Below are 17391 nucleotides of genomic sequence, written 5' to 3'. Positions count from 1 at the left end.
AGCAGCCGCATAGCACAGGGAGATCAGCTCGGTGCTTTGTGACCACCTAGAGGGGTGGGACGGGGAGGGTGGGAGGGAGTGAGATGCAAGAGGGAAGAGAAATGGGAACATATTGTATATGTATAACTGATTCACTTTGTTATAAAGCAGAAGCTAACACCCCATTGTGAGGCAATTATACTTCAATAAAGATGTTAAAAATAAATAAATAAATAAATAAATAAATAAATAAATAAATAAATAAATACTAAATAAGGATGGGAAGGTGTATGCCTTCAGCATTGTGTTACGTGGCAGTCTTTCGGCAAAACTGGTTTTTCAATCAAAAGAGTCCTAAGAGGATAATTTTCTAGAAAAATGCCCTCTCATTTCATTGAAACATCATTGATTCCTTCTCCCAATAGTACACAGTGGATGCTATGCCCATTCTCATCAGCCTCTTTGATCTCATTTAACAACTAAAGCTTATTGATTCTTTATTCTCAGAAAAAGAGAATAACACTTCTCTCTATGTAAGTTCAACACCCATTTTCCCAAGATATCTTACAAGTTTAATTTCAAGAAGTATTCTATACATAAGCCAAAGTTGTTTCCATCGTTAGTATTAAAACGAGATCTAAAATCCTCTACCTTATCGTCAACTTTCTCAAAAATCTTCGGCCTTATATTTTAGATTCTGAATGACCCCTCAGGTATAGGTAGAATCCACCAGGTAAGATTGATAGAAAAATAGTAAAACTATAACTAGGCACTAATCTGGCTTCCTCAGGGTGAGCTACAGCAGAGTGTAGCAGAAACATATCTTTGCTCTCTTGGGTTAAGCTTTTGACCTGATTTTCTACTGACTGCCTTATTTCCATTGTAACCCCAGGAAAATGTCAATTGACATTTTCACATGTCAACACACTAGTGGAATCATTCAGAGAAAATCTCAACACACTAGTGGTTAATAATCAACACACTAGTGGAATCATTCAGAGAAAATCTCTTTCTTTTTCAAAAATTTATCACATGCTCTCTAAATGATAAATGCATGCATGCAAGATACCCCCTGTGTACAATCTATGACAAGTGGTCTCAAGGTTAGGAAGTTGTAGGTTTAAAAAAATTTTTTTGTTGTTTTTTGGGGTTTTTTGGATTTTTTTGGCCCAGGGTAAGGGGAAGGTATATTAGAAAAAAAATTTAGTCCCTATGGTCTTCACAGACAGTAACGATTGACAAAAATCACAAAATATTCTTGACTAGAGAAAATATAATGGAATAGTGCCTCCATCTTCAGAGTAAATACGATTCTTGGATTCTCTGAACAAATAGAAAGATCCGTTTATCAACAGGAGGGCAAACATTAAGATAGGGTTGAGATACACAGATCAAGGATGCTCTCATTTCCTAACCCCACAAAGTTGTATTTTTCTGGGAGTATGTTATGCATTTACACCAACATAAAGTTCAACCTGTCATCATTCGAATAAGTCCCCTGGGCACTTGATTTACAATCGACTCTGGCCATCCTGGGTTTGGATTCTAGCTACACTTTCTGAAAGATGGTCTATGGCATAGAGGTTCAAAGTTAGGACACTGGTGGTAGCCTGCCTGGGTTTGAATCCTGGCTCCAGGTTTACAAGCTGGTTATTTAAGTTCTCTGTGCCTCAGTTTCCTTATTTTTGAAAGGGAGATCATCACGGCACTGTTTCTGTGAGGATTAAAAGTTAAAATCTATATAAAGCATTTATAATCATGCCTGGCCCATGGTATTTGATGAGTGCTTGCAGCTATTCTTATTCATTAACTATGTGACCTTGGGAAAATTATATAACCTCTCTGAGATTCATTTCCTTGTCTATAAAATTAGAATTATAGGGTTGTGAGAATTGAAAGAAATAAAGCGTGCAAAGCTCTTGGCACACAACCTCGTCACATAGCTGGTGCTCAATAAATGTTCACTTTTAGATCCATTTCCCTATCATTTAAAAACTGGAAGGTGGGACTTTCCTGGTGGTCCAGTGGTTAAGACTCCGCGGTCCCAATGCAGGGAGCCCTGGTTTGATCCCTTATCAGGGAACTGGATCCCGCATGCTGCAACTAAAAAAGATCCCGCACGCGGCAACGAAGATCCCGTGTGCCGCAACTAAAACCTGGCGCAGCCAAATAAATTAAAAAAAAAAAAACAACTGGAAGGTAAACTGCTTATCAATGAACAATCTAACACCCACAAAATGTTCTACGGTACCACAGTTTGTATATAGTTTTGGGCTTTTTTTAAACTGTGTTTATATTTCTACTCCCAGCCTTGAGCTATTTCTATTTAACACCTACCTTGAAACTTTGCCAGGTATTTCAATATTTTTATTGGATGTAGCATTCTTCATTTTTGCTATAGCTGCTAAAATAAATTTTTTCCAAATGCTTTATAGAAACTAAAGATGATTATATTGTGCCTATTTGCTCTTACTTTACGAGAACATGAACACTCTTTCCTCCCAGCTAATAAGCTTTCTGAATGTCATTCTTGCATGTGTAAGAAAGACATGGTACCGGACCTGGTCTGGTGCAGACACTTTCTTGGCTGTCCAAGGATCACAGTCATGGTATCTGGAATACAGGCTGAGCCCACATAGCACCGTGCAGGCCAGGATCAACCAGAGTGCCAAAAGATTGATGTAGAGAGACCTGAAGAAGTGAAAACAAACCAGCAAATGACAATTTTAATTTCCATCTCAAAGATGAGGAAAATTGTTACATAAATAGAAGAGACTTTCATGATTATATTCAATAGATGTGCATTCTCTTTTGGTTCTCGAAAATGCTACGGGTTTTATTCTGGCCTAACCTTCTGTTTATGATGTCAATCAACACTGTATTTGGAAATACTTGGAATAGATGGGATTTTGCCATTGAATGAATGTATCCTCCTGGTCAGAGTTCCATGGGCATTATTAGCTTTACAATTGTGTCTAGTTAAGTCCTTCAGGACGTCTTGTCACGAAATAGAGATTTTAATAGTCAACAGGGCAGTGACTATTACTCATTTTACCTTTAAAAGTGATGCAATTATAAACTGCTAAACACTGTTAGCCTTTACACAGCAACTCGTCAAGCTTGTTTAAATGTGGTTTGCGATGCCATCCATTAAATAGGAAAGGCAAACCTGTATTCCTTGGACAGGTATCTTCCAAAACAATGTTCAGCCTTTTAATAAATGATGTGTGCTCCAGTAGAGTGTAAAGGTTTACGTAATAGCACTGGAGTCAGTCCTGAGCATAAATCTTAGCTCTCCCTACCATATGTGACCTTGGGCAAGTAATCTGACCTCTCTGATCCTCGGTTTCTTCATTTACAGCTAGAAATAACAATGCCTACCTCACCGAGTGATAATGTGAAACTAAATAAAATAGTATATATCATATAGTACAATGGCATGTAATAAACACTTGTTAAATGGTAGTTATTGATATTATTAGTGTTAATATCATTGAATGCTATGTCTTAATAATCAGTTGATAGTAAATATTTCTCCCACTAGGTGGCTACATTTCCCCCCCAGGGGTGTTGTACTGGACACTGATAAGCTGCCCTAGGCTGAAGAGAGGTCTCCCCACACCCACCAACTCATACCTCCTTCCCCAGAGAAGCCTGCATAAAATGACAACTGGATTCAGAGGTTTAAAGGCTAAGTCCCCTCAGGCCAACTTGGGACAGTCTGAAGGGTCATCCCAGCTCTAGGGCTCCCCTTGAGGCCTCTGTTGAGACTGCATTACAGTCCAACTTCTCCCTCTGGCCAACCCTTCTTCCTTCCCCTCCTTCTCTGTTCCAGTGGTGATGCCCTAGTAGACTCTGGCATGCTAACCTCCATCTCACAGTCTGCTTCCGGGTGAAGCTACCTTGCAGCAGGTCCCACGACAGATTGCTAGCCTTTTTCCTTGACTGACTACATTCATCGCATGTTTTGTTATTGTCTTAAAGTACTGTAACTATATCTCATCTCCAAATCATCAGAAAATATACCCAGACACTCTCTCAGTCACCACACCTCACTTATATATGAGTTAACACTTTATTATATTGTTTTATTTTACTTTAATGTCATTCATGTAGATCTGACGTTGTACCCAGTCAATCAATGTCAGTAGGTCTTGACTTTTTTGGCTGGGACTCATTCTTCCCATGGAGCCAATGTTAAAAAGTGGGAGAAAATGGTCCCCCTGAGCTCTTGTTTAAGAGACACATTGGACTATTCTGAAGGAAATTGTTTCTTACTAAGAAAGCTCTAATGCTGTTCTTTCAGTTATAAAATTGGCTTTTTGAGTTCCATGTTCTCAAAGAAACGTGTTCCCAAAGAAGAGCATGTGCACAATTCCTTTGGGAGAGGCATCATTGCTAATGTAGATGGATTAATGGATATATAAATTATATTCCTTTAAAGTGTCTTAAAGTAGCAGAACTCCTAAGCTCACTTTTGGGGGATTCCATATCCAGTTATTATACTCATATTCATACAGATTTTTCATTGTGGAATTTACCAAAGACAGATAATGTCTAAACCAATTCACTCTCATATACTGACATGTGACCTCATATATTTCTCACATTCCCCTTTGAATAGCAACAGAACTGCCACTCCTCCTACTCCAACCACCTTGTTACTCTTAATCAATCTACTTAGAGTTTTATAGCACCTAAATGCATAGCCTGATTTATCAGCATGAAGAGCACTACTCACCAAGCTTATCTGAGGCCTCCTGACAAAGAACCAGCCACTGTTCATACTATTTGCTGAAGCCAAGATGGGCTGGAAAGTCCCCTGACCATGCTGTCATTCCCACCTCTGAACTTTGCCCAAATCACTCTGCCTACTCAGAATGCTCTCCCATACTTCTTCATCTGCCCACATATGGTCATTCTTCAGGACCTGCCTGCTTGACAGGAATCTCTCACTTATCCCCTGCCTTCACATCCCATGATTTGAGGTGGAAAAAGGAATTCACATTTACTGGATCCCTACCACATGCGTGCCAAACACAGTATTTTATAATACCTCCATGAGATGTGTGATATCTTATGCTCATTTTACAAGTTTAGAAACTGAAGCTCGGAGAGTCTAAGTAACTCATGCCAAATCACTCAAGTAGCAAGTAATTAGAACAAGGTTATAAACCCACGACTGTGTCTGAAAATAAAATGCACCAGCACACCTGGCAATATAATGCTCTAGAACATTTCCTCTATTTGTTATACTGTTTCACAGAACTGTTATACCTCTAGTGTTAGTTTACTTTTCACATACTTGCATATATTTTCCTAATTTGATGCTAAGTTCCTTCATGACAAGAGCCATATATTTATCATTTTTTATTCTCTACAGTTCCTCATACAGATGCACAATAAATGCCTATTTATTTGATAAGATTTGTTTTACTTAATAATTGATATAAATATTTTTAAATATCTGATTTAAAACATACAATGCCACTTTGTTCTATGTGATCCTTTTGTAGTATATCATTTATCTCTTAGAATTTCATGACACAAAAGACTTAAAACTTGAGCAGAGCTTGACTTTTGAAAGAGTTTCCATAAAGACAACTGATGGTTATTGATGATTCATATACCGTAGTTTGTCTTACATTTTTGCCTGGAATCTGCTTTTACAGGAAATATATCTCTGCACTTGGGACTGGTTGACTCCATAGACGCTGGTCCATGTGAAGGTCCCTCCTATAACAATCGTCCAGAATGTGTGTCTTTGCAAAGGGTTAGGATCAAAACTAAATGAAAACAAACAGAAAACAAATTTGAAGTCTCAGCCAAACACTACAGAAATCTTCCTAGAGTAATTTTGGAAGCAAGCAATGTATACCTACATAAATATAAATAAATATTTATAAATATAAATACATACATAAATATGTACCGATTAAGTAATATAAAAGGTAGAAATATTCTTAAGTTCAATGAAATAAAAATTGATACTTTCAGAGATTTGGAAATTCTGGATGGGACTGGGGGAAAAAATGAATGTTCCAATCATTCTGAGCATTTATAGAAATTGTTCTCCCATGGCCATAGGAAATTATTTAAACAAGTCTGCCATGCTGTAATCAGAGAGGAGCACGAAGCTGAAAAAAGAGAGAGAGAGATTCCTAGGTACACTGCAGCAATAGAAATAGTACTGAAATGAACACAATATTGACACATTTTGTGTGTGTAATTCCTCTCCTAGCACATGTATAGTCATAGTTCTACTTTATATTCAAGCTTAAGAATTCAATTAATGCAGTTTAATGGTTTTCATGTCATTATAATCTGTTCTTAAAATGCTGTGTGCACAAACTAAGTACTCATAGTTCAAAGTCATTATGACATTTACAAAACATTGCTACAAAGAAAGCTCAACTTCCACATTCGATACATCTTTTAACCCTTCTTAACGTATCACCTTGGAAAGAATGAGTCTGTTCATCTCTCATACACAATGTAAGCTTGAAAATTTTCTGCAGAATTAGTTTCAATGGAAACTTTCTGAAAATTATGAAATTCTGCAATTCCACTTCAAAGCTTATATTTGAGATCAGCTGAGTAAAGTGCTACATTTTTATGCATTTTCCAGTATTCTTATGGAAAGATAAGAGCCTCTATTCCATTCTCTAACACTTAATATCAAAGTCTGAGTTTTAAGGGTGTTGGCCCTTTCTCCCATAGAGAAAGCAGCTACTATAGTAGCTAATAACAGTCAAGAACCAAAGGGTTCAGCGAGTTACTTGAAGGAAGTAAGACAAGATTTAAAACATCCAATTCAGTGGTTTTGGCAATACAGAATACATGTCAACTATAGACCATACAGAAAATACCAACACAAAATCCTTCCCTTCATTTACCTCAACAAGAGCAGATCTATTGCCCACCATATTCTCAAAACATATTTGAAAAACAAGGGATATACAATAAGGCTTTTCATTATTCCTTAATTGTTGGCAACCTTGTAACGGTCATAAAAATGTCTAATCTTTTACTTTTTAGAATCTCTTACTGATGTATAAGTTATCGTTTCAATGCAGCAATGTATGTACTCTTTGTATAAAGTGACAGTTATTTTACAGAAAAATGATTGACTCCACACCCTTTCCCCACAACCTAGCTGACTAGGAAGAGATTTGGGAGTAATCCAAGTCTCCCAAGTGGCCACTGGTTGTTTCTGCCTCTTGGTACCCACTCCCCCTTCTTCTGGTAACAGCAACCTAGGTTTGCCTTGGGGACACTATACCATTTCTCCATTAAATAGTCTAAATGGTGGTCAATCAAAATGTTCTGCTCTGCACTAGCTACAGGATGGAATCATGCCCACGCTAGGCCAACTGGGGGCTCTCTTCCTTGGAATCTGAATCTTGCGGTAAAAGAAAAAAAAAACTATTGAGAACAGCTGAAGTTGATTCACTGTAATTCATTCTTGCAAATTAACACATTGACCCTGTTCAATTTCTGACGTTCTTCTCATACATTAGCACCTATTTTCAGAAAACTGGAAGAGAGCCACCAAGTGCAAAATGATTTTCTTTCCTTTTGCCAATGATTTCTGCTTGCTTATCTCAGAACAGGGCTGCTGAAAGAGAAAATAAGTTGGTCTATGTCAAAATGACCCCCCCCTGCACGTTGAATGTGATGTACAAGGAAGACACTATTGATCCCAAAGAGAAGGTGCTTAAAATATTTTTTAAAATTGTGTGATATATTTGTGATGAAATATCTATTTTCTCCATTAGCCTTCTTTAAGAAAACTAAATAGTTGTTGAAGACGTTATATCTTATGCTATACTGAGACTTGAGGCATCAGCTGTAACTTTTCTAGTCAAATTTCAAGAAATAATATTTAATATTATATAATGTACATTATTTAACATTTATACACATATAATACACACATATATATGTAGCATAATAATAATATACTATACATTATCAGGGTAATATTAAAAGAGAAATTCTCTAGGCTGCTTGAAACAAAGAACTGTCAAAATGGAATCACTGTCTTTTAGTGTTTTTTTCTTAAGAGGTTCCTTTTCTTCTCTCTCTAGTATATCTTCCCTTATTTCCCTACCCACACCTTTCAACCTATGCCAGACTTTAATATCTGGAAGAAAATACTCTTTTGCTATCAATCCCTTCTCAGGAGGAAGCACCATCCTCAGCTCCATGTAGCTAACTACCAACTGACTAACCCCTTAAAGACCTGGTGGAAACTCCTTACGCATTAACTTCCCAGCTTCAAATTTTTGTACCACACCCTTAACGGTTGGTTTGTTTTCTAATGTAAACTTACTATTTCAGCCAAGAGATTTTTTTAACAGAAAAAAACCAAAGGAATGTTCTATTAACCAAGAAGTAAATAGCAACTTACTTCCAGAAGTTTAATCTTCCTCCATTATAGGCATCATTTAGAATAGTGTTGATTCCACCTTGAGTCAATGAAGCCTGTATAATCACAGATGCAAATCCAGCCACCATGATCCCAACTTGAAAAACATCCGTCCAGATAACCGCTTTAAGACCACCCTTTGAGGGGAAAGTACATTAGGATTAATGCTTCTACCAGATATTATTAAGCATCTACATGCTTATACACCATGCTGGACAAAGATAACGAAAACATGGATCTTGGCCAAGAAGTGCACCCAAGGGAGATAGTCAGAAAGGTAATGCTTAGACCAAACTTTCAAATATAAGCAGAGTCCAAGATGTAAGGTCCTCCCAATAGAGAAAATAGTATGGGCAAAAGCTTAGAGAGGTTAAAATATGTGGCATGTTGAGGGCAGCCAGATATATATTTTGGAGTGCCGTGGAGTGGTGTGGGAATATCGTTGGGAAAAAAATTCAGAGTCAAACTGCAAATGGCAATATCATAGATTTTATCCTATAGGTAGGGCTGAAATTCAACCAGTATGCACAAAGAAGGACATACCAGTTGTTGAAAAAACTAAAATTGTTTTGTATTAGCCACCGCCACAAACTTCCCAAGTGTCCCCCTCCAGTCCCTGAACCAGCCCCTCCTTGAGGACCTTGTCTTCCAAAACACTGAGCAACTAAAAGATTAAGACCTAGAATATCAGGGGTTGCATAAGACTTGCACCACTGCTAAGGATCAGCATCTATGATAATATCAGTGCCCACGCCATACTGGTTCTTACATATTTTGACTGTTGCTCCTGCCTAAAGGCAATGGGAAGTTATCTCAGGTTTCTAAGCCGAGGAATATTATGAGCACAGCTATAGTAACACAGCAACAGTGAGAGTGAATTAGGAGACAAGGTTGGGGACCACGGCATGGTTCAAATGAAAGAAAAAAATATCAGTTATGATCAATGTCCTACAAAGGATCAAGTTTTACCCTGGACTGAATATTCCTTACAAAAAATGTTATACTGTGGGAGGCAGGTATGAAGAACCCAGATGGCAGCATGCAACGATTGAAATTTTCAATTTTGCCAAGCAAGTGTGTAGAGTGAAAGGAGAAATAATGTTCTTGACATACCATGGTGCAGTAGAATGTGCAGACCACACCAGTAGCCACTACAGCACCCCAAAGATCGAATCCTGTGACTGTAGAAGAAAAGGAAATGCACGTGTAACTATGAAACATATATAAGCACTTCTCAAAAAATCATCAGGGGGAAGCTATACCATTTATTGGGCACCTACCTCTACACCCACTTGCCATAAACTAGGTCCAAATATCAAAAAATGTACCAAAACAAATGGAGTTTAAAACTTTATTTGATGAGTTAAATAGACCTGGCTTCTACCCTCAGGCATCATACAGTATCCAACATTGGCTAAATCAAATACATGAAAAAGCATTTATATTGTAATTAAGCTAAGACACCGCTTGATATTGGGAGGTAGTTACCCAGACTGAATGGGGTCATAGGATACTTGTTGTCATGGTTCAAATAAACACATTATTCTACCAGTCCATGAAAGGCAAGTTGTGCGTGTTAAAATGGGGCCAAGATAGAGAAAAGTCTACATAATTTGTTACCATTTATTTAAGAAGTAAAGGGGCATATTATATTTTTTTAATGAAAGGATAACAACTCTACGCCCACAGATTTGAAAATCCAGATGAAATGACCCAATATCTTGAAAGACACAATTTGCCAAAACTCACACAGGAAAAAAAGAGATGATCTGAATAGACCTATATTTACTTTAAAAATTGAATCAATAATTAATAACCTTCCAAAACAGAAAGCCCCAGGCCCAGAGGGTGATGAATTCTACTGAATATTTAAGGATGGAATCATACCCATCTTTTTCAGAGGATAGAAGCAGAGGGAATACTTTATAACTCATTCTATGAGGCCAGCAACACCCTAATACTAACCAGACAAAGACATTACAAGAAAAGAAAACTACAGACCAATATCTCTCATGAATGTAGATGCAAGAATCCTCAACAAAATATTAGCAAATCAAATTTTAAGAGCATAAAAAGAATTAAACACCATATGCAAGGCTGCCTCAACATTTGAAAATCAATTAATGGAATCCACCACATCAACAGACTAAAGAAGAAAAATCATATCATCAAATTAACAGATGCAGAAAAAGCATTTGACAAAATCCAACATGCATTCATGATAAAATCTCTCAATAAACTAGAAATAGAGGGGAACATTCTCAATCTGATAAAGACTATCTACAAAAAACTTACAGCTGACATTATACTTAATGGTGAGCCACTCAAAGATTTCCCACTAAGATCAGGTACAAAGGAAGGAAGGAAGACATAAAACTCTCTTTGTTCACAAATGACATGATCATCTTTGTAGAAAATCTGAAATAATTGGCAAAAAATCTCCCAGGTCTAATAAATGATTATAGTAAGTTTGCAGGATACAGGTTAATATACAAAAGTCAATCACCTTCCTATATACCAACAAAAAACAGGTGGAATTTGAAATTTAAAGCACATTTCCATTTACATTAGTACCACCCAAAATGAAATACTTAGCTATAAATCTAACAAAATATAATATATACAAGATGTATATGAGGAAAACTACAAAACTCTGATGAATGAAATGAAAGAACTGAATAAGTGGAGAGATATTCCATGCTTATGAATAGGACAACTCAATACTGTCAAGATGTCAGTTCTTCCCAATTTAATCTACAGATTCAGTGCAATCCCAATGGAAATCCCAGAAAGCTATTTTGTGGATAATGACAAACTGTGGAGAACTGAAAAACTGATTCTAAAGTTTATATGGAGAGGCAAAAGACTCTGAATCGCCAACACAACATTGAAGGAGAAGAACAAAGCTGGACAACTGACTGTACCTGACTTCAAGACTTAATATGAGGACTTCCCTGGTGGTGTAGTGGTTAAGAATCCGCCTGCCAATGCAGGGGACACAGGTTCAATCCCTGGTCCGGGAAGAGCCCACATGCTGCAGAGCAACTAAGCCCATGTGCCACAACTACTGAGCCTGTGTTCTAGAGCCTGCGAGCCACAACTACTGAAGCCCATGCACCTACAGCCCGTGCTCCACAACAAGAGAAGCCACCACAATGAGAAGCCCGTGCACCGCAATGAAGAATAGCCCCTGCTCACTGCAACCAGAGAAAGCCTGCACGCAGCAACGAAGACCCAATGCAGCCAAAAATAAAAAAATAAAAATGAAAAGTAGAAAAGACTTAATACGAAACTAGAATAATCAAGAGAGTGTGATATTGGTGAAAGAATAGACAAATAGATCAATGAAAAAGAACAGAGAGCCCAGAAATAGACCCCCATAATTAAAGTCAACTGATCTTTGGCCAAAGAGTAAAGTCAATTCAATGGGGCAAAGATAGTTTCTTCAACAAACGGTGCTGGAACAACAGGACATCCACATGCAAAAAAAATGAATCTAGACACAGACCTTACACCCTTCACCAAAATTAAATCAAGATGGCTCATAGACCTATATATGATGTTGCCTTTTTAGATACAACATCAAAGACACAATCTATGAAAGAAATAATTGATAAGCTGGACTTCATTAAAATTAAAGAACATATGCTCTGTGAAAGATAATATCAGATGAATTAGAAGATAAGCCACAGACTGAAAGAAAATTTTGCAAAAGACACATCTCATAAAGGACTGTTCTCCAAATTATATTAAAACTCAACAGTAAAAAAAAAAGCCTGATTTTAAAATGTACCAAAGACCTTACTAGACACCTCACAGAAGAAGATATATACATGGCAAATAAGCATATGAAAAGATGCTCCACATCATATGTCATCAGGGAAATGCAAATGAAAACAAGAAACTTGTTAGAATGGCCAAAATCTGGAACACTGACAACATCACATACCGGCAAGGATGTGGAGCAACATAACTCCTTCATACATTGCTGATAAGAATGCAAAATGGGGGCTTCCCTGCTGGCGCAGCAGTTGAGAATCTGCCTGCCAATGCAGGGGACACGGGTTCGAGCCCTGGTCTGGGAAGATCCCACATGCCGTGGAGCAGCTGGGCCCGTGATCCGCAATTACTGAGCCTGCGCATCTGGAGCCTGTGCTCCGCGACAAGAGAGGCCGCGACAGTGAGAGGCCCGCGCACCGTGATGAAGAGTGGTCCCCGCTCGCCGCAACTAGAGAAAGCCCTCGCACAGAAACGAAGGCCCAACACAGCCATCAATAAAATAAATAAATAAATAAAAATTAAAAAAAAAAAGAATGCAAAATGGTAATAGCCATTTTGGAAGATAGTTCGGTGGTTTCTTACAAAACTAAACATGTTCTTATCATATAATCCCACAGTTGCGCTCTTTGGTATTAACTCGAAAGAGTTGAAAACTGCATATGGAATAGTCTCTCCAAAAAGTTGAAATGAAGTCTGAGAAAGCTTCTAGATCTAGTTCACAAGAAATACAGTTCACCAAAATGAGTCAACAAGAACAAGAAAATATGAATAACTCTATATTTATTAAAGAAACTGAATCCATATACCAAAACCTTTCTACGAAAACAAACAAATATCAGGCCCAGATGCCCACACTGTGAATTCTTTCAAGCATTTAAGAAAGAAATACACAGTTTTATACAAACTCTTTCAGAAAATAGAGGAGGGAACACTTCCCAAATCATATAAAGCCACTATAATTGATACCAAAATCCTGACAAAGACATTAAAGGAAAAGTAAATTTCAGGCCAATATTCCTCATAACCTGTAAAAATCCTTAACAAAATATTGGCAAATCAAATCCAGCAATATGTAAAAAGGTTAATACATTATGACCAAGTGAGATTTATCCCAAGGATGAAAATTGGTTTAACATTTGAAAATCAATATAATTTTCTACATTAACAGTGCATTATGACAAAGAAAAGAAATAAGAGGCATGCAGACAGGAAAAGAAGTAGTAAAACTGTCTCTATTCATAAACAACAAGAAAATCATAAGGGATATGCCAAAAGCCTACTTGAATTAATAAATATATTTAGCAAGCTCTCAGGATAGAAGATCAACATATAGAAGGCAATTGTATTTTTCCATACTTGCAAATGAATAATTAGAAAATGATATTATAAAACAATACCATTCGCAATAGCATAAAAAACATCAATTATCTAGAAATAAATCTAAGAAATATGTACAAGACTTCAATATCAAAAACTAAGAAACATGACTGAGAGAAATTTTAAAACGCCTGGGTAAACGGATAAATAGGCTATGTAATGGACTAGAAGAATATTTGCTTTTGTAAAGTGACGGGTCAAGTCTTTTGCCGACTTTTTGCTAGGTTATTTGTCTGTTTTGTATTCATTTTATTACTCTATGAGCCAGTAAACTCAACATCAACAGTCATCAGAAAAATACAAATTAAAACCACAATAAGATAATAGATCATACAACTAGAATGGCTACAGTCGAAAAGACAAATACAAAATCTGGCAAGGACACAAAATAACTGCGACTCTCACACATTGTGGGGCGGGCATGCAAAATGATATAACCCCTTAGAAAAGCTACTTGGGCAGTTTCTCTTAAATTTTTTACATGCACCTACCCTGTGCTGGGTCAGAATAGTGTGTATTTAACTGTATATTGCTTCCAGGTATTCATCCACTAAAAATGAAAACGTGTGCCAAAAAGCAAAGCAAGACAAAACAAAACCTGTACAAGAATGCACTTAGCAGTCTTAATTCAAAATAGCCTAAAACTGGAAACAACCCAACATCCATCAACAACAGAATGGATAAACAGATTTTCGTAGATGTATATGATAAAATACTAGCAATAAAAAGGAATGAACTACTGATACATGTAGCAACATGAATGAATGCCACAAAAACATTTTGTTGAGCAAAAGAAACCAGATGCAAAAAGGCACTATATAAAATCTAAGAACAGGGAAAACTAATTTATGGTGATAAAAACTGGCTGCTTGGAATGGAAGGGGGGATTCATTAGAAAGAATCAAAAAAATTTTTCTGGGATTTGATGATAGAAATATTGTATATCTTGAGTTGGGTTGTTGTCACACAAGTACACAAAATTGTTAAAACTCATCCAACTGTGCACTTAGGTTCTGGGCATTTTAATGTACATAAGCTACAATATATCTCAATAAAATATGGTTTTCGATTTTAAAAAGCAAGGAAGAAATGTAAGAGACAAATGAACTAATTACAATTACATAAAATTATCTGGATGCTGATTCTAACAAACACTGAAAAAAAAAATCACGGAAATCTGAACACTGACCTTATATTGATGACAGTAAGGTATTAATGTTAATGTTTTAGAAATGATAAAGGTACAATTGTGTTTAAAAAACACATCCTGGACTTCCCTGGTGGCGCAGTGGTTAAGAATCCGCCTGCCAATGCAGGGGACACGGGTTCGAGCCCTGGTCCGGGAAGATCCCACATGATGCGGAGCAACTAAGCCCGTGCACCACAACTACTGAGCCTGCGCTCTAGAGCCCGCGAGCCACAACTACTGAGCCCGCGTGCCACAACTACTGAAGCCCACGTGCCTAGAGCCCGTGCTCCGCAACAAGAGAAGCCACCGCAATGAGAAGCCTGCACACCACAATGAAGAGTAGCCCCTGCTCAACACAACTAGAGAAAGCCCGCGCGCAGGAACAAAGACCCAATGCAGTCAAAAATAAATAAATAAATTTATTTAAAAAAAAACAAAAAACACACATCCTGGTACAAACGTCCAGTCATGGAATCCATAAGTCATGGGAATGTAATGTACAGCATGGTTAATAATACTGTATCGCATATTGAAAGTTGTTAAGAGAACAAATCTTAAAAGCTGTCATCACAAGAAAAAGAATTTTGTAACTATGTATGATGATGGATGTTAACTAGACTTACTGTGGTGATCACTGTAATATATACAAATATTGAATCATTATGGTAAACCTGAAACTAATATAATGTTATATGTTGATTATACCTCAATGAAAAGAAAAGTAGGTAAAAGACATATGGAATTCAGATGAAATGATAAAATATCTCAGATTTACAGCAAAATAATCTAGTGAGGGAAATAGGAAGTGAATTAAACCAAGAGTTGATAATTATTAGTGTAGAGTTAAGGGTCCATTAGGGTTCAATACACTATTCTATTTTAGTGTATGTTTGAAGTTTTCCGTAATCAAAAAAAAAAAAAAGTTAAAAAAAATTGTATCTAGAGAATGTTAAGTTCCAATTCAGCTAAACAAGTTTCTATGGAGCATCTGTTGCACACCAAGTACCCTGTCTACGCTTGTGTCTACTCCCTTGGTACAGTACAATACACAACTGATACTCAAATGGTCAAAATGCAGTCCTTGGATCCTAATTTACTCCTAAGGAGTGGCTCAATAAACTGATAAGAACAGAGTTCTTGAAGCATTGAAGGCAGTGCTTTCTTATCCCCAGAACTGCACTTTAAAACTCTAAAGCCAACATCTTTAGTTACACTTAAAGCCAATAGGTAACTTATGAAGTTTATAGTTCAGCTCTTTACATATGAAGTGATCCAACCATGATGTTGGTAATATCGACATGGAACATGCCTGACATTCAGAATTCAATAGCACATTATATAGTGGAGTTCTTCTTTGTAACAATACTGTTGCACTTTAATATCTATGTATTATGAAATCAAGAAATTAGAATGTGGAGTTAGCTGGGGTTTTTCATTTTCTTTTTTTTTTTCTTGTTTTCTTTAGGGTTGTCTGTCCATTTTATATTAACTTGAGGAACTGTATCACATTCTTCCCATCACAGAGTCCACTTGTCTATTTTTACAAGGAAGTTTCAGAGATAAATTCACTTCTGATTGATAAGAATTCAGAGAATGTAGAGTTCCCCTGAAGCCTTCTGAAGGTATGACTAACACACACATTTGCCACAATAAACAATCTCAGTTTCACAGCTATTTTCTGCCCAAATCTAGAGTATATAGTAATTTGTTGATCACTACAATCATCACACATTTGTTTATAGGGATACTATAGCCATCTGTCCTTCGGTCACTAGGAGCAATCTGATATTTCAAATCACACAGATCTCTTTTTCTTGTATTTTGGACCACACTAGAAATGGGGAGAAGAAAAGTTTCTCTCCCTGCCAGATTTTACAACGGAACCGAGTCTGAGCTGAATAACACAGAAGCCTCTTGGAGATGGGCTCCAAGTTATAGCCACAAAGGGAGGAAGTGCAGTCTTTCATGATTTTGACTACAGGGGGCGTTCATTCTGAAGGGATGGAGAATGGCTGGTTGGCACATCCCAGAGAAACACCGCCCAGTGAAGTCTACAGACCTTTTGAAGCTATGATCCAGGAACCCAAAGAAGCTGCTAGTGTAGACACTGAACCCACCTGGCCCGCCTCAAGCTGATGCAGGTTACTGGAAGCATTCCTCCACCTCCCCATCTCCCCAAAGATAGAATAAGGTCTGTTAAAAGTGAACCCCCAAATGTGAGTGACATATTGGTAACTCTAAAACGTACCTTGATTCAAAGCCAGGGCAGGGGCATAAATAACAATTCCAGTATACAAAATCTAGGAGAAAAAAGAAAACCAAATAAATGGTATGAATTACAAAATGAAATATTGATATTTTTCTATAAATTTAATTATGAATTAAAACTGCAGTTTCAATATACTTAATAAAATTTGCTTGTAACTTGAAAAATGTTATTTAAGTGAAGTTGACTCTCCTTTTCCATTTGTGGTGTGGTCATAGGTCACAAAAATCTTTTATGACCAATTTTGTGTAAAAATACAGACTTTTCATGTTGTGCTTAGTGCGGATAGTCACTGATACATCAAGTTTGAAATCAATTTTCCTAGATCTAGAACGATTAGAAAGAGAGAAAGAATACAAATTTAAAAGG

The 17391-nt window shown here is 37.0% G+C and overlaps 1 protein-coding gene across 1 annotated transcript in view; it reads right to left on the bottom strand.

Annotated features, from left to right (window-relative positions):
* Positions 1-17391, bottom strand: part of SLC5A8 (solute carrier family 5 member 8) — a 65827-nt gene that overhangs the window by 32243 nt on the left and 16193 nt on the right. The window contains exons 3-7 of the mRNA XM_082419423.1: positions 17005-17056; positions 9524-9591; positions 8393-8547; positions 5625-5765; positions 2541-2670 (exon numbers count right to left, since the gene is read on the bottom strand). Coding sequence (XP_082275549.1) covers positions 2541-2670; positions 5625-5765; positions 8393-8547; positions 9524-9591; positions 17005-17056 — 546 coding nt within the window. The remainder of the gene's footprint in view (positions 1-2540; positions 2671-5624; positions 5766-8392; positions 8548-9523; positions 9592-17004; positions 17057-17391) is intronic.

This window comes from Balaenoptera physalus (assembly GCF_965194825.1).
Source record: "Balaenoptera physalus genome assembly, chromosome: 13".
In the NCBI taxonomy this organism is placed as follows: Eukaryota; Metazoa; Chordata; class Mammalia; order Artiodactyla; family Balaenopteridae; genus Balaenoptera; species Balaenoptera physalus.
The sequence above is the reverse complement of the archived record's forward strand: the minus strand, read 5'-3'. Positions and strand labels throughout refer to the sequence as shown.